At 43.8% G+C, this 21,903-nt stretch overlaps 1 protein-coding gene across 7 annotated transcripts in view; it reads left to right on the plus strand.

The window, feature by feature from the left end:
* Positions 1-21,903, plus strand: part of OSBPL6 (oxysterol binding protein like 6) — a 173,809-nt gene that overhangs the window by 143,564 nt on the left and 8,342 nt on the right. For 3 of the 7 annotated variants that reach the window (XM_080927891.1, XM_080927894.1, XM_080927892.1), the window contains 9 exons: positions 2,279-2,412; positions 3,168-3,191; positions 10,505-10,612; positions 12,454-12,591; positions 16,302-16,389; positions 16,885-17,138; positions 17,953-18,090; positions 18,570-18,633; positions 20,190-20,268. In XM_080927891.1, coding sequence (XP_080784017.1) covers positions 2,279-2,412; positions 3,168-3,191; positions 10,505-10,612; positions 12,454-12,591; positions 16,302-16,389; positions 16,885-17,138; positions 17,953-18,090; positions 18,570-18,633; positions 20,190-20,268 — 1,027 coding nt within the window. Of the gene's footprint in view, positions 1-2,278; positions 2,413-3,167; positions 3,192-10,504; positions 10,613-12,453; positions 12,592-13,063; positions 13,201-16,301; positions 16,390-16,884; positions 17,139-17,952; positions 18,091-18,569; positions 18,634-20,189; positions 20,269-21,903 lie in introns of those variants that run through there. The other 4 variants (XM_080927893.1, XM_080927895.1, XM_080927896.1 and 1 more) reach the window with 3 other exon arrangements.

A 21,903-nucleotide genomic window follows, 5' to 3' on the forward strand; every position in this document is an offset into this window, starting at 1 on the left:
TGGGAAGTCAGGCACACTCTTGAGTCTCTACTGTATATTAAAAAAGAATATTTTTGAGTTCCATTGATATAATCACTGACAACATGGAAGGTTTAACAAGTATGCTGGGTTTTTTTATGTTGTTTGTAGGGAGACTTGAAGGCCCACTTGCTATATGGTGTTTAGCTTGTGAGTTTATGAATGCCGTAAGCAACATCCATCTTTTGGTTTAAGGTAGGAGTGTCCTTTTTAGAATGCCACAAGGGAGGCACACCCTGTGTTGTTTTCTCCTTGTACAACTCATTGTAACATATTTCACCCGAGGCAGCTGGTCTACTAGGTTGAAAATATCCTTGAAAAGGTGCGTGAAATGGAACCTGTCCTGCAAAGCCATTACAGAAACCAATGTGTAGATGTCACTAATTATTATGAACTTTCCAATTTTTTTCCACTTAGATTTTAATCTGTTGAAAGTTACCAATTATTATAAGCCTGTTTCTTTTCATGTGGTACCTAGGAAACCCCTTACTGGTTTTCTGCCTCTTTTCTTTCCAATGACAAGTTACTTAGTCACAACTGAAGGTTGTGCGATGTCTTGTCCCAGGAGGCGGGCCACGTACTTATCTAAGAATACGGCTGCTTATTTGCTTAGAATAAAACGGGGTGAACATCAAGAACATACCTGGAAACTTAGACAAAAAGTGCGTGATACCAGACTGTCAGCAGTGTTATGCTGTGGTTTTAACAAGAACCTGGGCATCCAGATTGTCTCTCTTTCACTGTGCTTATATCCATATTTATAACATGGTCTGGTAGTATGCTAGCTTCATAATCCTAAAACAATCATCTTGCTGTTTTTTTCTTTGGATTTGTCTATTGATCCCATCTCCTAACGCCTTATAAACACATTTTTTTTTCATTGCTTTGTTAAGTTGGATGCTAATTTTGTGAACGGAGCCGATGACATTCCATGTGGCTCAGATTCACAGCCAGGACTTTTGCCTTTGGGGACGGCTGGCAGCTATTGGAGAAAAAGGACACATAGGTGAACACAGCACAGGGAAAGGATGAGCCAGGTGGCAGCCCCAAGAGAGCTTTATCACAGTCCTACGCCTTCCAGGAAACTCAAGTCTCAACAGTGTTTTAAAGCCTCTGTTGAAACTACTGGGCTTTGTTTTATTCAGCAGACATCAAAATGTTCCACACAAGAGGGACAAAATGGATAGATCCATGCCTTGATTGGACTCTTTGGAAAGGCATCATGAGGCACCTTAAAATCAGCAGTGGGATTAATTCTAGCTGTCAAGTTGTGAGCTTTCAGCTGGTGGGATGCTGCATGTGAATTAATAGCTTGTGAGGTGGGGTGTGGCTTGGTGGTCCAGTAGCTCCCTTGCTCAGGCTCTGGGTTCCTCTCACTACTGCAAATAAAAACAGTTATCAACCTTATCTCTGGAAGAGATCACGAATTCTTGAGGTCCCTGACACCTCCCCGGTTCCACTCCACCCACCCACCACCTCCCTTAGTTCGAGCCACTATCCTGTATGGATGTGAATACCTCCAAATATAACCCTTTTTCAAATAGGGAAATGTCCGTGTATGAAGACTTCCCATGATTTTGAAACATGTAAGTTCAACCTTTTGTGGTTCAAACCACAAGACTGCCCCAGATTGTACCAGTTGTTAGCCATGTAGGAAATGAGGGGAGAGGTGCTGTCTTCAGTGTTGTCTTTGACACTTAGACACTTACTGCTGAGAAAGCAATACGTCATTTCCCACTTCAAAGAAACCCGTCAGAATGTCTGCATCCACTGACTGTTTTATGTTGACAAGACCCATAAAATGTTCTCTTTGGAGGTGCAAACTCCGTAGAAATAACTATAATAACTCTTGAGTTGTGTGGCACTTTTAACAGAACGGCTCTAAATATTATCATCAAACACGACAAACAAAACCTGCTTTCTTTTCCCTCTAGAGATACGAGTTAATTTCTAAGTATTGATGTTAAGAATTGATGTTGATATTTTGGTTGTTGCTTCCAAACTGTGTTGGCTCAGCTGGCATAAAGTATAAAAATTTCCATTTTAATTAATTATAATTGCCATATTTGTTTTGGGTATAGAAGCTTGGATTCTGTTTAAGGCTAGTTTTATTTTTCTTTCTGCAGGCTGATTTTTTTTTTTTAAGTTAGACTATAACCTAGTCTTTCTGGAAAGTGTCTGGATATCAGGGTGCGCAGACGTTGGTATCCTGCATGGTCCGTCACTAGGCTGACTGTCTCTCACTTCTCTCTCTCCTCAGTGCATTCTCTTTTGAAGTCTGCATTTAACAGCATAGCTATAGAGAAGGAGAAGCTGAAGCAGATGGTTTCAGAGCAAGATCACAACAAAGGCCACGGCACACAGATGGCCAGGCTCCGACAGTCATTGTCACAGGTAAACCCGAGTGTTTTCGTATGCATGGCCAACAGAAGATGCTAGGCAAAGGGTGAGGGAGTAGGGAGGCCAGCGATGCGGGGATAGCATGTTCCTCTGACATTCTCCCCAGACATCGCAGAGCCAGTCTCATTAGTTTCTCCTCTGAAAAATGTTGAGGTAAGGGTGAAAAGGAACAAAAAGTGCTGAATATATATATATCGTTATCTGGACTACTCGAACTTATGTCTGGGGTCATTTGTCAGCCCCTGATAAAAAGAAGAGAAAAGAAAAGAAAACCCACCTAGCATTTCTACATGATTTACACGTGTAAAGAATATTCCAGAATATATTCAATCCGATGGTAAATAGAACAAAATCTACTAGATCTTCTGCACTTTATGTTTTCCCACTTAGATTTTAATCTGTTGAAAGTTACCAATTATTAAGAACCTGTTTCTTTTCTGATTTGCACTTCTGGGGTTTTCTTCTGTCCATTATACTTCTGAGTTAGACTTTTATGGTTTAGCAGATATCACATTTTATCTTACTAATAGCTAATGCTCCCCTGTATACCTCACAGTTGAAGTTTCGGTTAGCAGTTCTTGAGAGCCACACACCTCTTCCTCTGTAATAAACACTTTATCCAGTCAGCCCTTAAGTGCGTTCAGTTTGATTCCTTTGAGCATGCAATGCTGTTATGTAATTTTTTCCCCCGTGTATGAGAACTCGGTGTTTATATAAAATATTGTTCACTTCCTGGTGCCTTGGATCAGAGTGAAGGAGCCGGCAAATCCTGGGTAAGTGGTTCTCCGTGTGATCCGATCCTGCCTGAATATTCCCGTAGTCCTTAACCATGAGATGTGAACTCCCATCACTGTGGTTTCTGTCAGTGTTTTCAGTCTTCTATAATGAAGTGCCAGTATCCCCAGCATCACGAGACGCTATCAGCCGAGGTACATAGGCTGCCTCCAGGGCCACCTCAGGGCCTCAGGAGCACGTGTATCATCACCACAGCACCTGCCTGGCAGCCGGTGGAGAACTTCATAACCTTGCAAAGGTTCTGGCATCCGTTCATGTCACCGAATCTGCTCCGTGCTCTGCTGACACTAATTGATCTTCTGAGTCCTTGTCGCGAATGCGCCGTGAGGCAGAAAGATCAAAATAGTTGTCAAACAAACATGTAGGGTTCATCTTGAAGACAGACAAAATATACCCTAAACCCCAAAGCGTTGCAGTGTTTCTTCAGGATATTTGATGATGAAAGCTAGTGGCAGAAATTGAGCCTACAGTGACAAAAATAAGATTTGTCTCCGGCTTGCTGCTTGCTTGCTCTTGTTAAGACCAAGAATGGGCTGAAGAGTGGGGATATTACCTGGTGGCCAGATGCTTGCATAGCATGCACACAGCCCGAATTTCAACCCCTAGCACCACATAAAACTGCGCAAAATGCCGCATGGTTTTTAATGCTAGTGCCCGGGGTAGGGAGGCAGGGAGAGCTGGTGCTCAAGTCCTTCCTTGGCTTGGAGGCCAGCCTGGGACTCATGAAACCCTGTCTAAAAATATGGATAGCGATTCAGGATTTAGCTTTCGGTGAATATAGAAATGACGAGGGAAAGAGATCACAGCGATAGAAGACCGCCTGCTCATTTGTGCATGCATGTAAATCACTAGGTTTTATGCAGGATATGGAATATCACAGAGCCGATTCCTCAGACGCTCATGATCTTGTTAAGATGAGCACTGTCCACCCAGGAAAGAGTTAAAGGGATCACACTGTTATTCAGGGCAGTGCTCTGTGGGACAGTGCGGGGCTCTAGGGCTCTGGTTGTTGAAAAGCAAGAGAGCAGTGGGCTGTAAGCACAGAGACCGGACCCCCTCGGGAGAGTGTTCTGAGGGAATGAGGAAGAATCCAACCTTAAAGTGAGGGGGTGAAATAAATCAAGTGTGCCAACTATGTCAAAGGGGCTCACCCTCTGAGTTAAAGGTCTCCCATTGAGTTAAAGTGCAGCCCGTTGAGATCTACAGGAACGGTGTACAGTTTCCCTCTTGAGAGAGATTTATTTGCATCTTAAGTCAGGGCTTCAGTAGACTTTTTCCTTGGGTTGTTTGGCTTGGGGTTTAGATTTTCTTTCTAACCCAAAAGTTCAAAAGATTTGAAAACAATGTGGGCCTGTTAAGACTCGCACAGGAGCCACTAGAGGAGCCGATGCTTGCATACCTTTTGTCTGCCTGAACAGCATGTCCCTGGATAGTCCCCAACTGAGCCAGCCAAGCACTCACTGGCCACTTGGCTGTCACTGGTGAGGTGGGATTCTGCTTTAGGAACCACAGCCTTTGCTTAGTCACAGTCTACTCTTCCACAGCGAAGCAGTGATAGTGTTTTGAACACTTAGAGAACTGGGAATGGAGAAATCTTGCACAAGTAGTCATTAGAGGACAGCCAGACCATCGAGGGCTACACGGAGGAATACATTCATTCTATCAATGATGAGGAAGGCTTAAAGAAATTTAGCTACCAGAAATGGAAAACAGTATGGTATTCTGTACATGTTAGAAAGATGAGTCGTGTATAATAGTATGGAAAATGGATGGAATGAAGGCAAAAGTAGTTGGCCACATTCATTATGTTAGACTGTCTTATAGGTGAGAGAGGTTTCACGGGAGGCGGAGGAAAAACTGAGTTTGTGGGTTTGTGAGACACTATGGGACCGACATGGCTTGGTCATCAGCAGGACATTTGACATAAGTCCTGCTTGACAGAATTGTAATGATGATAATGTGGAATTTTTAGCAAAGCATCTCAGTATCAACTCAACAAATGCCAGCATCCTTCAAGAGATACAAGGCATCTGAAGTTGGTGAGATGAGACTCCTTGCTACATCCCTGGCATAAATTCTTACCTGCCTTAAGTAAGTAGAAGCTTACAAGGCTGGAGAGACCAATAAGTTCCTCTTCCCTGATCTATGTGGACACAAACACAACATAATTTGTATACTTGTACCCCTTGCAAAATGTAACTTTCACCCCCATGACAAGCATTAGATGTCAGACTTAACGTGTGTAGGACAGAACAGTCTCTTCGGCATCTGTCACTTATAGATGATCTTACTTTAGCATCAGCTTTCATTTCATGATCACTAAAATCAAATCATGTATTATAAAGCTACGACTGCTTTGGCATTCCTGACTAACAGAACAGTCAGTTACATATCAAGAAGTCTGTCTGCAGAACAGCATGCTCTGTTTCTGTTGCCACTTTGGCTTCTCACCCCAGAGTTTGAACACAGCTTGTGCTGAATAGAGTGTGAACTGAATCTGTAGAAATGTGCGTAACAGCATATGACCATCCACTCCAGCCTGGACGGCACTAAGTCAACACGCCACAGTCATTAGGCGAGCCGTTGTTTTTGTGCATTGCTGAGGGAGAACATTCCTGTGAGCTGAACTGACTGCAGGCTTCAGAGGTGTGTGCTGTGGAGGATACGGGCATTTAGAATTACTGAAATATTTTGAGAATGGGATTATAAGCCAAATGTTTGCTCAAGGCACATAACGGCATAATTTACAACCCCAGCTGGAGTGTCCATCATCTTTTCTGTCCACAACATTACACATACTGCAAATTAATATTCTGTGAGAGGAGAAGAGTCCCAAGTGTGTTTATTTGTCCCTGAATCAGTTCCCTGGGACACCATCACATTTAGGGGGTATGAAGATCTTTCTCATAGATCCTTTACATTTTTGTTTAGCTATATATTAAGTTTCATTCTCTCTGTGGGTCTATGCAGATATCACAATGTGTTTATTCTAATAAAACTTAGTAAGAATGTGTCCAATAATACAAAACCATTGCCTACCGAGCAGCTATCTAAGTCGTGTTTATAAAGGGGTTGAAGCCTGCATTTATGGATACAGAGTGAAAGCCACACACCTGAGAAACAATGTAAAAGGGGCGTAGGAGGGAAGGCTGGAGACTGGGGCTCTGCTAACAGCAGTGGGGTAATATGGTTTGAATTTTTAAAATATTTTATAGGTTTTTCATTTTCTAAATATAACAGTATTTTTTTAAGTTAAAAAATAAAACAAGGATATTTGCCCAGAATGGGTTTTTGGCAGTTTTTGCATTAATGTTCTGTTTTGAACCAGCTTTACCTTTACTCAAGGGATTTGAGTTTGATTATATGAAAATTCTTGCCCAGTGTTAATAACCCTTTTCCAACTTGGCCTTGCTCCTTTCCGAGAATCCACAATTCCACGTAGTAAAATGATTGTGCCAGTGTCTCCCCGAGTCTAGTGTGACCTTCTATGTGTTGTCTGAAGAAGTTGGGGCGTGAGGATTGATCATGATTCAGAACTTCAAACAGTAACGGTTGGAACAGAGCAACCAGGAACTGCTTTTCTGAATGTGTTAGATGCTGCTACACTAGACACTGGGAGGCAGGAGGGGTGGGTGTGGTCTGTGGGGCTTCCACGCAGCCCACGCTTACGAGGCAGTGCGGAGAATCCTGCATGGCCACTCAGTGAAGACCTCTAAGCACACTTAGTGCTAGTACCACAGTGCTTTCCCTGCTGTCCTTCCCCCTATGTACAAATAAGGTGGTCCTCTTCCAGGCAGGCCTCTGTGCTTTCTCTTGCTCAGTGGCTGGCCTCCTTTTCCCTTGCTCTGACCTGTTCAGTCTCCTTGAGCACATTCCCTAAACTATTCTGTGCCCTCTCCTGGGCTATTGTCACTCCCAATTGCCACTGATCTCCCAATGCCTCTGTTCCTCAGTCGTTTCTGTTTCCACGACACCATTGGAGTAGGTAGTGCTGAGCCCCCACTGAGGAACACTCGTCCAGCTTTCACAAGCGTGCTGGTCGCCAAGGCAAAAGGAGGAGCCGTCCTGAGGAAGATTGCTGGAATGGGCTTGTGCATGCGTGCTTGCTGGCTGGAGTTTAGCAGAGTTGGAGTGACTTACTTCTCCTCTGTGTCCTGTCACAAGTCCTGTGTCTACCACTGCTTATATATTCTCCAGGGAGCTGTTGCTTCCCAGCTTTTGCTCGGAATGCCACGTAGGAATGACGTCTGTTTGATACAGAAGTAGGATTTAGAAGTTGGGTTTAGTTCTGGGTTTGAATTTTTGGACTGGTGAAGTGCGTTGTGTTATGCTTTAAAAGTAAAACCAGGCTTGTTTTCTTTGGCACAGTGTCAACGTGTTCTCGATTCTTGATCTTAACTATTAGCAATAATTTCAGAAATTTTACTTTTGACGTTTAAAAGTGAAAGCTAAACAAATCAGAGTTAAGAATCTTTGTTGCTCTTTATCTCAGTAAGGATACACACTTTAAGATTTTTTTTCTTCTATTGTGATGATACCTGCTTGCCATCAAATTGAGGAGAAAACAGGGGTTTAACACTAAGAAAATTAAAGATGCGGGTTTAAAAGCATCTCTCCAGACCATCCCAATAAATGTCTAAATAAGCTACACACATGGGGAAACACCACAGTTTTCCTGGTAGACAGCTAGCGGCCCCAGATCTGCCCTTAGAAGAATAGAAAACTCCTACGTGCCAAATGTAAACACCAGAAAGCCCTCAGATCCAGAATTATTTGACACTCTTGGAGGTGTGCAGCTCTTCTTCAGAATGCTGACACGAACTGTGCAAGATTTGAACTTGGTATTTTCGTCCAATTTGGAATGAGCATCGGGAGTTATCACCACCACCAGTGCCTTAATTTGTAAACAAAAGGCATCACAGCCTATAGCCGGGGCATGGTCGCACAGATCTGTAATCCCAGGAACTTGGGAGACTGAGGCAGGAGAATTCCAAGTTTTAAGGTAGCATGGGCTATATGGTAAAGCTGTGATCTCAAAGGAGACATAAAGTGGGGAAAGGGACTCAGGCCTGCCAGTGGCTTACATGTCTTATCCTACTTGGTCTTAAAAATCAAGAACACTTCGTCTTTTCCCTCCCAGATTTTTTCCCCTTATGTGCCAGAAGAAGAAAAGGTTATCCTCACATTTAAAAAAACAAACAAACAATTTTAAAGGCCCAGTTAGCTCTTTTCCTGCTGATGTTACTGCGTAAGGGTTCCAGTATGTCCTTTCACTTGCCCGTGGGCAAGACCACATTTGATGAAAACTGGCTCAGATGAGAGTTTCAATGAGCTCTTGGTATTTTTAAATACTCAGAGTAAGTGACTGCCTAACATTCCTTGTCAGTGGAAAACACGTGTTTTATAACATTCTTTCCCTCAAGAAGAGCTTTACCTACTCTTGTGATTTCATGGGGAGCGGGGAGGTTGATCCATGAACCCAGTGTCAACAGAAGGTGTGGTCATTTTAAAAAGAAGGGGTGGTCGAGACTTGTGTGCAAACCTCAGTCTGACTGACTCTGCCCATCAGCTCATCAGATACTTCACCAAAGCCCTCCCGTTTGCACATGGCAAGGTAGATTTGGCCTGAATATTTCAGAACCTGTATATAATAAGGCAAAGGAAATGACCACGGAAATAACCAGTAAGCCACAAGGATCAGCTTGAAGCAACCTTTTTTTTTTCCTTCAAAATTTGTGAATGGGATTTTGCTCCTAGTAAGAATGATCTGAGGAGGCTAAAGAGATGGCTCAGAGGTTAAGGGCACTGGCTGTTCTTCCAGAGGTCCAGAGTTTAGCACCCACAGGATGGCTCGAAGCCATGTATCATGTGATCTGATGCTCTCTTCTGTATGATGAATTTACCTGTCCCAGGGGTATATGTGCAAATAGAGAACTCATATGCACTAAATAAATTAGTAAATACCTTTAAAAATAATCTAAGCACTTACACCAACGACAAGATATTAGAATTTTTCCTTTGAGGTACATGGCTTACTTACACACATCTCTTGCTTAGCATGTCCATGTTTCTTAGATAACCAGATGTCTCCTCCTCTCCCTGCATGTGATGCTGTTGGGTTAGTATTTGCCTTCAAACTACCCACACTTGTCATATCAGACCCAGTGTGTTGCCAACATACAAACTTGTTCTAGAGGCCTTAAACGGAAGCTGGCAGATGCCCTTAAATAAGCTCCGGCATATCTTGTCTGCTCTTAGAACACTCCTGTCCATTTAGATAGAAGGAAGGGGGTCGGCCGTTCTTGCTCAGGCCTTGACCGCACAGAGCTATTCTACCCGAAGCTTGATAAAATTCCAGTGAGCTGAATCCTGACATGGAAATGGACCATATTACTACACTCTAGTGTGAAGGGCAGAAGGCCCCTGGGCTTTGTGCACAGGAACCCGGGGGCAAGGGGACGGCACACTTATGTGAAGCTGTTCTGTTCTTGTATCAGTCACACTTGCTGCATGTGGAAGATAGTGTTTTAGGGACGCTAATTTCTGGTGTGTTCAAAGTACCGTTATGGAGTGAAGCTCTGAGTCGGTTGCTGTTAGACTCGTTCTTCTTCGTATGGCTGTCTGTGTCCGTACTGTTTGGTCAAAGTACCTTTTAGGTTGCTTTTGTTGGTTCCACTCTACTGCCAAGAGGATTAATTATGACCTGCTAAAAATAAGTAAATAAAAACAGCTATTTCCCTTTCATCAGACTGAAAGATAATTCTCTACACTAAAGCCAGTTCATTAATTATCCCAAGTATTTTTGAGATGATGCCTTTGAAATGAATCCTAAACTTTAGAGAGTAGCACAAAAGGAAAATATAAAAGAATCATATCATGTCATCATATATTATCATATATTATATATAATATATCATATATTATATATGATCATATTTATTATATATAATCGTAAGATCCCAGACTTCACAATGTAATATATATGTGGTGGTAGACTGGTCTTGGATGTAATGGATCTGCCTCTAAGGAGGAGAAAAATCCATGTATCATTTTTATGAAGTCCGTTAAATATTTCAGTTCACTAACCTATTTAAATAGTGGTCTTATGTTACAAAAAAATTAATGTGATAACTCTAAGCCATTTATTTCCTTCCTAACTTACATGGTCCAGCACATGGTAAGACCACCCACCCCCAATCAGAGAACGCCTCAGAATTCGTTGTCCCTTGTATTTGTTTGTAACACTTGCTTATTAATGTGCAGTGACAGTTGCAGTTTTTGTTACTTTAAGGCACTTAACCAGAATGCTGAGCTCCGGAGTCGGCTGAACAGAATACACTCAGAGTCTACCATCTGTGATCACGTTGTCAGTGTAAATATTATCCCTAGCCCCGACGAGGTAAGGTTCATTATTAGTGGATAGAGAATACCTTTTCTATGGCACCTAAATTACTGCATAGATTAAATAGATTTTCCTATTTAAGCAGTTATTTCCTGTAAATCATATTTTTCTCCATGGACATTCATGTTAGAGACAGCTCAGTAGTCTCTGAAGTTAAGAGATGTGGGTGAACTTAATATCATTTATTGGTGGTCACTGTCTCTCTTGTTTATTTCTAGGTTCACCCGATGTCACCCAGTGTTTATATATCTATCCCAGCTTGTTCATTTTCCTCATCTGCCTCGTCCTTTATTTAACATGTTCATTATCAATGAAAGTCTGATGAAATGTTGAAAAAAAAAGCATTTTAGCTGAGAAATTGTTACATTAACGATTGCCTAAAGGTTTCTTTGGAGGGAGTTGTGTAGGAAGAAAAGCTCCCTGTTCTTGCTAAAAAACAAAGCTAAGGGTACTGCTGGGCCCCTTCATGATGGTTCAGATGAAAGCCGACAGGGACTGGAAGTGTAGCCCAGTGGTGGGCTGCTTGTCTAGCTCACAGAGGCCCTGGGTTTAGCCAACACATGTGAAGTGAACACTCCCGTGCTCTGTGTGCCGCACTGAGCAGTTCACCCTGTGCTGTCATGAGTCACTTCTTTTCCTCTCTCTTTTTTTTGTTTATGGTTGAGGCCATGCTACGAGAGCCAATAAGTCACTTCCAACGACCCTCCACGGTGCTGGTTTTCTTTCCCATTGAAGAAATGGCATGAAAATAGAAAAGCATTTAGAATGCAGGCTACAATGCATGTGAGCTTTTGTCGAATCCCCTCTAATGCTCATGAGCTTCGTGCGTGGCAATGCATCTAACAAGATGAGAGCTGAAACTAATGCTAAGGTCATATTTTACTATAATCCCGTCTCAAGCATTCTGCTTGAGATATGCCAGGGTGTCATACTGTTGGCTTAAGTTGCCCATTTATCTTTAGGGTCCCACTGAGCCCGAGTCACACTTATGGTTGCTCAGGATCTAGGAATACCTCTAAAATTTACTACTTAAAAAATCATTTAGTGCCAGCAAGGTGACTCAGCGAGTCAAGGAAGGCTCTTGCCACCCAGCCTGGTGACCAGAGCTTGGTCTCTGGGGAGCCACCGAGTGGAAGGAAGAATAAACTGCTGCGGGCTATCCTCAGACTCCCCTGCCATGCACTTGTGTGGGTGCCCCATATGTACACCCAACAAATAAGGGAAAATGTGAAAATCACTTTATGATCCTTCACTGGACTCTTCAACCCGAGAAAGTGAATTGGAGTATTTAAATTTTTCATTTAAATATTAAATCTTTTTTGAATAAAGTTTGTACCATTGCACACATAGCAGTATTTTACTTGAAATGGCTTTCAGTAGTCTAGACAAGTTTCAGTGGTTTAAAATTCATGATGTAATTGTAAATTTAATTATATATCCCATTTCCAAAACTAATCTTATATATTCTTTGCTCAGTTGTCCCCAGAAGTTTCTGTTAATACTTCTTGAGGCTTAATTTACCGTTTAGACTATGGCTAATAAGAACAGGCTTATAAGTCAGTTTACGTTTTTAATAGAGGTTTTACCTGTTAAATTCCATTTGATAGCAGTAGGGCATAGTCTTGCAATCAAGTTGCAATGTCACCCACCCGTCTTTCAGCTCTGCCTTTTGGAGTCTGTAGACACGGCAGATGGAATTGTTACACGGTGGCACGTGAAGCTGTCACGAGTGTTAACAGACAGTTTGGCATCTTCTAGCAATCGAATTCACTTGGAGGAATAGCAGTGCTTATCGGGGGGAAACGTAATTCTGTCATCTGCTTCTCTCTCCTGTGTAGCCTGGTGAGCAAATCCATGTCAACCTCCCCCTGTCACAGCAGGTGGCCAACGAGAGCCGCCTCTCCATGTCAGAATCTGTGTCAGAGTTCTTCGATGCCCAAGAGGTGCTCCTGTCCGCGAGTTCATCAGAGAATGAGGTAGGGTTCCTGGGTGTGTCCGTCTCATCTGCTTGCAGCTGTGGGTAAAGCCCATAAGACTCTGGGACTATGAGCTGTCGTCTGCACAGGAAGATGCTCACGTTTAAGCAGCGCCAAAGTGTGTAAGCTATGGTGCTTCCCCATTCTCTGGGCACTTGAAAGCATTTCTGGGATGAACCTCCAGGCTCTTAACTTGGAAGAATAAAGGGAAATAATCAAACATATCTGTTGCAAAGTAACCAAACCAATGGGAACTGAGGTCATTGCTGGGAACGGGGGTGCATTTGGTAATGCAGAAAGGATGGGGAATTAGAAAACCGTTTTCTGCTGGATGATTTAATAATTCTATAAGACAAATCTGATGATGCATCCCAGTCCCCAGTATTCTCAGAATAATTTATGTGTCACACAAAAAGTGCTAATGATCTGATCTCTGTACTCAAGTGTAGCTTCGTGTTCCTTTGTGTTCTAGATTCTTCCAGCAGCCAAAGGAGTGATTCCTGGAGTTGTCAGTTTGCTAACGACACCGTATTGTCTCTTGTTATAACAAAGAGAAGTAGTCTTTCATACAACCCACACTGGAAGGAACTGGACTGCGTACCTCTGCTTGTGCCCTGTGTTCTAGAGGTTTTCAAACATAGCTGCTCTTAGTCACATCTTCTTCCCTTTACCACAATACTCAGGGACAGGCCAAGAAATAAACTCCAGTGACAGTCACCACAATGCTCTCAGAGTTGTCATTCTTCTTCTGCGAAGGCCTCATTCCGGGGTCAGTCTGATGCTCGTTTCTTGGGTGTGCTCATAATGAGAACCCTCTAGTAGCTGTCACCCTCACACACTTGGCAAGCTCCCCTCGTGAGTCCAGCATAGGTGTGTGTAGCCCAGTCCCAGCTGCAGAGAGTACATGCAGGTTGTGTGTTCTGTTCCGCAACGGCCACTGGAGACCAGTCTTCTGTACTTAGCATCCCTGCTGGCTGAAGAGTTTCTACCAGAAATATGTATGTTAGCTTCTCCCCACATATACAGTCTAATTCCTTCCTCAGAAGCCACCTTGAGGGAAGCCTGTGTTAGCAAACCTGCCTACAGCAGAGTGTACTGTTTCCCTCTCTCCCCCTAGCCCTTGATAGGCCTTGTTTATTTCTCCCTCCCACTTAGCACAACCCAACACAGTTATTTTTTCATCTATTTCTCCTGTCTTCTGTGTGTTCCCACCTCTAGAATACAAGTCCCACGAAGGTAGAGACGTCACCGTTTTGTCTCTAGTACTATCCAGTGAATTCACTAAGTCTTTGCTAACTGCACAAAGGAAGGCAGGCATTCTTTCAGGCCATTCACAGTGCTTCTGAGAAATGTCCACATCAAAATCTACCTGACTGGGGATGTGGTAGCTACCAGCGCATTTGCTTAACGAGCCCTCAGAACCTTTTCAGAAAATTGTCTACTAAAAGCTACATCATTTTGTTTTTTTTTTTTTAATAAAAGATGGCCTACTTCTTTCGAGAATGATCTACCAGCCTAATACTTGTGTTTGCAAGGACATGCCTAATCACATTTAGAAAAGTAATTCCTGATTTAGTTTTGAACCCTGATGTTCAGAACCAAAATATTTGGCTCCAGCACTTTTAGTTCACAGGGAAGACACAAACCTTGGTAACAGCCCAGGATCTTGGTCTATGTGTATATAGAACCATGTGAGAGGACCACAGCAAACGGCCCAGGTAGGAGGCTCACTGCAAGTGGTCTAGCTTACTCTACATAATAAGTTCTGGGCTAGCCAGAGCTATGTAGCAAGATCCTCAAGGCACCAGAACAAATATTCAAACAAAGTGATTATCTTTGTTAGTAATGAAGATACCTGCTGTGTGAGTTAGGCTGCCATTCTAAGTTCGAGGATGATGCCCATCCTGTAGGTGGTCCTGTAGGTCCTGTAGGTGGTCCTGTAGGTCCTGTAGGTGGTCCTATAGGTCCTGTAGGTGGTCCTGTAGGTCCTGTAGGTGGTCCTATAGGTCCTGTAGGTGGTCCTGTAGGTCCTGTGGGTGGTCCTGTAGGTCCTGTGGGTGGTCCTGTAGGTCCTGTGGGTGGTCCTGTAGGTCCTGTAGGTGGTCCTGTAGGTCCTGTAGGTGGTCCTGTAGGTCCTGTAGGTGGTCCTGTAGGTCCTGTGGGTGGTCCTGTAGGTCCTGTGGGTGGTCCTGTAGGTCCTGTGGGTGGTCCTGTAGGTCCTGTGGGTGGTCCTGTAGGTCCTGTAGGTGGTCCTGTAGGTCCTGTAGGTGGTCCTGTAGGTCCTGTAGGTGGTCCTGTAGGTCCTGTAGGTGGTCCTGTAGGTCCTGTAGGTGGTCCTGTAGGTCCTGTAGGTTGTCCTGTAGGTCCTGTAGGTGGTCCTATAGGTCCTGTAGGTGGTCCTGTAGGTCCAGTGCTGGTGATTTTCAAGCTGTTTGCCCTCATGGACTTGCTAATGTTTTTACAGTAGGGGTGCTTTGGTTTTAGATGTTGCTCTTTGCACTTTGAAGACAGTAAAGTGGGGACCTTGGCTTCCCAATTCCTAACTGTTCAAGTGCTCTTACTTAACTGCCCTGACTCTTTGCACATTACATTGTTCCTTCATTTAAGTTTGCTCTCAATTTGGGTTTCATTTTAGTTTTGTGTTCATTTGGTTTTGCAGGATTGAGGATTGAACCTAGGGCTTACGCACACTAGGTTGACAGTCCACCACTGAACCGTAGCCCTACACCTGCTGCTTTCCTGGCTGCTCCATTAGATTTTCTCATGAAGACAACGACTTAGTGTTTGATTTCTCCCCATCCTCTATAAGTTGTCAGATTCTAGGCTACTAGGACTTGAGTAACAGTGGCTCATCTCACCTGCCTAAAGGAAGCAGCAAGCATCTTGTGGATAACTAAGTCTGCCTCTGTGTGGACTCCCTTGCAGCTAATTGGGTTTTAATGACCCTCAATGTTTTCTAAAAAGTCCATCATCACTGCCAAGGCCATGCCTTCTTCCTGTCTCCCTGTGCTTAGCCACAGCCACTCCTGACTTCCCAGAAGTCCTTGGAAATGTCTCCTAATTGCTCTTACCTATGCCTCCCCCTCTTTCTTGTGCTTCTGTCTCATAATAACTGGGCAACTCCTATTCTTTCTCTGACATCTCCCAGGTCCTCTGCTCAGTAACACTACTGTGGGCAGCCTATCTGGAATCCTCTGGGTAGAGACATAGGCCTTCTTTTATGTATATGTCTTGTGTAGTGTGTTTTCCTGAATTAAGATTACTGGACTCCTCTGGCTTCCAGCCTTAGCTAAGACAGGAGCTACTTGTGGTTTGGTTTGGTTTTGGCCTGTTTCTTCATTTTTGTTTTTGCTTTTGCTTTTTTGAGACAAGGTTTCTCTGTATAGCCCTGGCTGTCCTAGAACTAGCTTTGTAGACCAGGCTGGCCTCAATCAAACTCACAGAGAGCCTCCTGCCTCTGCCTCCCAAGTTCTGGGATTAAAGGCGTACACCACCACCACCGAGGAGCTACTTCAAACCAGCAGTTCCTCTCTAGCGTCCTGTAGAAGACACTCAGGTATTTTTTGAACACATGCCAAGTATACTTTCTCTGAGATATTTGCTGCTCATTCGAACAAGAGTTTACTACTTCTAACCATCTGGTGATCTGAGCTCTTGAGGCAAGAGTTCTAAGAGGCACTGTCACCACCTCTAGGCCTTTCCTTCCTTAGGCTTCCGATGACGAGTCCTACATCAGTGACGTGAGTGACAACATATCTGAGGACAACACCAGTGTCGCCGACAACATCTCTCGGCAAAGTATGCATCGTTTGAGTATCCAGGTTGTTCTAGCTGCGTGCTGCATCCTAACCATGGTGATTCGGTAGCCAGCCATTCCCTCCTTTTCCTCAGGAGTTACTCATAGCTTCTCTTTTGCATAATCTATCCAGGTGGCAATTATAAAATCCATTGGGTATGTGGTTTAGTAGAGAAGGCTTTACCTCTTGTTATGAAAAATCCCTTCTATTAAAACATGTGAGTGTATACAGACACACACACACACACACACACACACACACACACACACAAACTTAGCTTTCTTAATTAATATTTGAGAATATTTGAAACTTTGCTTAAAACCGTACCCTGATGTTTTGAGCACTTATTCTCAAACTTCCATAGCGATCACCCCGTGTAATAAGGTGATCAGATGCATCACAGCCAGCATTCCATGAGGAAGTTCTCTCTTCCACTCTGATGGCATGAAGCCAGGGTGGTGAAGCGTCACTCTCTCTCCTCTCCTTCCCCTCTCAGTCCTGAATGGGGAACTCACAGGAGGAGCTTTCCGCAATGGCCGTCGCACCTGCCTGCCTGCTCCGTGCCCGGACACCAGTAACATTAACCTGTGGAATATCTTGAGGAACAACATTGGCAAAGACCTGTCGAAGGTTTCCATGCCTGTGGAGCTCAACGAACCACTCAATACTCTGCAGCACCTCTGTGAGGAAATGGAATACAGTGAGCTCCTGGACAAGGCCTCAGAGACTGACGACCCCTACGAGAGGATGGTATGGTCACAAAGGACAGGCCCATGCCCCCAGAGGACCTGAGCTAGGCCACAGCCATCATATAGACAGCCTTGTTCTAGAACATTCTCCCTGCACGGGTTTAGGGAAGATTTGATCTGTGTGAATAACCAGGCAAAGCGAGGAAGTTCTAGATGCTCTTATTGGAAGCTACTCATGCTGTGAGGTTTCCATGGTCTGTTCTCCCTCAGGGGTGCTCAGCCCTTGGCTTTGCCATATGGAGTCAATTTACAAATGTGTGGGGCCTCATTCATACCTATCCCGGGGTGCATGTTGACCTTGAGCTTCAAGGGCATACCTGTTGGCCTAGAGTGTTCCCTAAGGTTTGTCAAAAATATCCGACTCCTTGGTGGTTAAAGCATGCTGGGCCTTGCTTTGTCAGCTAGTCCCGAGTGCCAGGAGAACCCATCTGTTCAGGAGTATAGCTCTAAGACACCAACTTGCTGCTGGTACTCTGTCCTCTATTCCATAAGGCTGAAGGACTTGACCTCTGCTCTAACCAGCACCAGCCCCTACACCCACATGCCTGTGAGGCTGTGCACCATGAAATGGCTTACAGAACCCCTGAACTGGGTGGACACATGAACGCGGAAGACTCGACTTGACTTGCCTGACTGTTCTCATGGGAGTAGTTTGACTCATCCCTACCAGTGTAGTGATGTCGATCCACATCACTGAAAATACACACGTCAGCAAGTCAGCAGCCTTCCACATGGATGTACACAGTCTGTAGGAATAGGGCACGCAGACCTGGGTGCTCCCGCCTATAGTGTGCTCCTTTCCGATAACCTCACAGGTTCTCGTCGCCGCCTTTGCCGTCTCAGGGTACTGCTCTACCTACTTCAGAGCAGGAAGCAAGCCGTTCAATCCTGTCCTGGGGGAGACCTATGAGTGCATAAGGGAAGATAAGGGGTTTCGGTTCTTCTCAGAGCAAGTAAGTGAGGTTGCTGTTCAAGGTAAGGGGACAGCGCGGCGACTAGGAAAGCCCTGACAGCTGTGTCTGGGACAGGCTGTTTTACCAGTTAACAGAAAACACACACGGTTTAACTGCGCCATCGCCCCCTCGAAGTCTGTGTGATCTCTCTGTGTTCAAGCATAATGATAAGTATTAAAGATAAATATTAAGGACTTAGGATTTTGAGACAAATTTACTATTAGAACTGGATTCTCTAGTTTTTGTTGGGGAAGAAGGATTCTATTTAAAAATAAATAAATCACTGGTGATCTAGGTATTGTGGCGCATCCTGTAATCCCAGCACTAAGGTGGAAACAGCAGGGTCAGCAGTTCAAGGCCCGTCTTAGCTATGCAGGCAGTTTGAAGCCGGCCCAAAGCTACGGGAGACCGGAAACACCCTTTACAGGAGGTGGAATCCTAACATGATTACCTTTTTTTTTTTTTTTTTTAATTACCAGGTCAGTCATCATCCACCCATTTCTGCCTGTCACTGTGAATCCAAGAACTTTGTGTTTTGGCAAGGTTTGTATTTCAAATAGCAACTGGGAGTCAAGCAGATCCGCCTGTGGACATTTTCCTAGCTACTGAAAGCACACCGTGCTGTTTTATCTCTGCCTCGGGAAACCGAGCCTATTAGCAAATGTTGGCAGGGATCAGCTTGAGAAATTAAAATCTCCACTTTCGTATGAAACTGGGTCGTCTTGGGAATGAGATGCAGAGCCCATGGCGATCACACACTGCCCATCATACGTCAGAGACGTATCACTTTGTCTCTTGGTGCCTTTTGGGCCTCAGTGCTACGGTACTGATGTCTGTTGCCCTCCTGCTTCTTAGAGTATATGCAGAGATTTTAATCCCAAAGGGATGCTCACTGGCACATCTGTCTAGATGCCTAGTCAACTCCAACATGACCACAAGCATTTGTACCAACCTAGGTGAATGATGCTCAGAAAAACTCTCTAGACTGACCGTGTACCAAAGGTTTTCTTGTATTCCACAAGAAACGTGACAGCAACAGCCATGTGCAGAGGACTGAATGAAACTCGATTCGTTCTCGCAGGTGATCCAAGGGTAATTTCAAGTACATGAGAGCAGGCATTTGAAATGAAGACTCACTTATTTAATGACACCCATCATTGGGGTGTCATTTCAGTCTTAGCTAAAATAAAGTTTCAACACCCCCTTAGGAAAATTAAGAGCTTATTTTCTGACTTGACTATTAAGTGTAAAATAGTTCCTTGTATGTGGAAACTCACGGGAAGCATTACCTTAACTTGAGAGCACAGCATGACCCAGTGCTGTAACTGCACTTGATGACAAAGTAAGGAAGTAAGTTAATTATAACCAAGAGTCAGAAGTCTTATGAAGACAGCCCTAATTTTTTTTTTTTTTTTTGTTTATACAGAGGGACTGGGTGATTGTTACAGATTTGCAGGTAGATCTGAGTCTCCATGTGGAAAACATAAAGCCATCACATGAGATGGAATGGTGGCCCTTAGGCTGTGCTGTAGCCAGTGCAGGAGACACAGTCATTAAGTTTATCCTACATGCCCATAAATCTTCTCTATCTGTAGGGAAAGATTTTAGGTTACTCTTTTATCTTTTGCTGTTCTCCTGAGACATATAACTCCTTCATATAGGGAGAAATGTGTTATAAGTCAGTTAAATAAATAAGTAAAATACTACAGTTATTTTTAAATATACCTTCAGCTACATATATATATATATTAACAGTCATAATATATATTGACTACTTTTACTGTTTAATCAGGAGAGCATTTATTATTATCTGAAGATTTAAGCTCTATGTTCATATGCACATGTGTGCCTCTCACATACACACATTTTACTCCAAGCTTCTGGAGACAAACAGGAAGTGTGATTATAGAGGAACAAATAATGAACTTGGGAAGAATCACAGTATTTCCACCTCAGCTTTCTCACAAGGACCGTCGGGGCCTTAGGATGTTTGGTACACACTACAGACTCAGCTGTGATTGTAGGGCACCGGTATTGGTTTCCAAGGAACTGATCAGACGCGGAGCGCTGAGTTTTTGTCCTCTCTCTATCTCCTGTAGATATCAGATGGAAAAATAAGTTCTGGGGGAAGTCAATGGAAATCCTGCCTGTTGGAACCCTGAACGTCACGCTTCCAAAGTAGGTTGTCCTTTGCTCCTCACAGGCTTCTTACTTTCTCTTGCAGTCCAAGTGGGTATTCTGTAAGGTTCCAAAGGTCCATGTCTCTGTATGTCCAAAGTCCCTGTCACCTTCAGCACGAGTATCAGAATGGATTCCCACAACATATGCAATAGCCTTTGCACATACACCACAGCTTCCTGCTTCTCTCTTGACATCCCTCCTTCGGTCATCCCAAAGCCACCATGGGCCATGCTCCCACCAACATGTCAGCCTACTTATTTTTTTATGTTATTTATCAAAAACTAACACTGCAGTTCTATTATGATTGTATTCTATATTGAAAATTCAGAAGACATAGGCCATACAATTTTTAAATTAGGTGATATTTGTCCTGAGAACCAATATACCAATTTGTTGTCATTGGCTTATTTGGCTGATCTGGGTTTTATCTGTTTGGATGGTAGGATGTGCTGGGGAGGGGAGCTAAAGAAATGGCTCGGTGTATAAAAGCACTCCACAAACACAAGGACCTAAGTTCAGATCCCCAGACACAATGTAAAAGCTGGATCCACATAGCATGAGCACCTATGAGTGCCATTGTGGGAAGATGGGAGGTGGAGGCAGGAAAATCCTCAGAGTCCTCTCAGGCCAGCCAGCCTGAGAGAAACAACGCTGTGACCCTAGGGGGAAGGCAAAGACCAGCACCTGAGGTCATGCTCTGACCTCCACACGCATGCTACGTACCTATAGTCACACATGCGTGTGTGCATGTGTGTGTGCGTGCATGTGTGTGCACATGTGTGACTATGTGCGTGTGTATGTTTGCATGTGTGTACACGTGTGTGTGTGTATGTGTGTGTACACACCTGCATGTAAGCACACACTTTGCTGATGAATGTAATAAAAAGGTAAGATTAAAAAATAAATTTGCAATAAGTGAAAACGTATGAAGAATAACGACTTTTTGGGGGTCTGTAATGTTCTGTATCATTCCTGCTCGGCCTTAGAGGCATTTTATTTCATTATGAAATATACTTTTACTTGAAAATATATGTAATATGCAAACTTACACCTGATTTGTGGCCGTGCCCTTTTGTTGGTTGGCAGAAATTCCATATATTATTCCCCAGAATCTGCAGTAGGTTCCCGCCTTGGATATGCTTGCTCAATTTGTCTTTTTCCTAAAGAACAACTCCATCTTTCCTTTGCACTTTTATTATGACAGTGTGGTTTGGGAGTGTTCTGAGAGTAATCTTTCTCAAATGTGTACCTGATTAATTCTTCCCTCTAATCCTTCCACTAATATGCATTCCTGCCTGTAACTGTAGCCTTTGGTGGGTCATTAAATGCCTTCCCTGCCCTCCTCATGACCTGGAGCCCACTACTGACAGAACTCTAGTTCTGTGTTTTTTCTGGCCCCTATCTTACCCACCCTCATACAGCGTGCCCACCTCCTACCACAAACCTACAGAATCAGCCTCATGTGCTAGGGCTTGCCCAGTCATCCCTCCGTGTTCCAGAACTCTAAGGGCTAAACCCTCTTCTGTTCTCAGGCTGTGTTCGTTGGTAAATAGTAACCTTCATGACACTTGACTTTGAGTATTTTCTTGCATGTCACTATACCAGAGAGCCAGAAGAGAGGCACCGTTGAGC

This window comes from Micromys minutus, assembly GCF_963924665.1.
Source record: "Micromys minutus genome assembly, chromosome: 13".
NCBI lineage: Eukaryota > Metazoa > Chordata > Mammalia > Rodentia > Muridae > Micromys > Micromys minutus.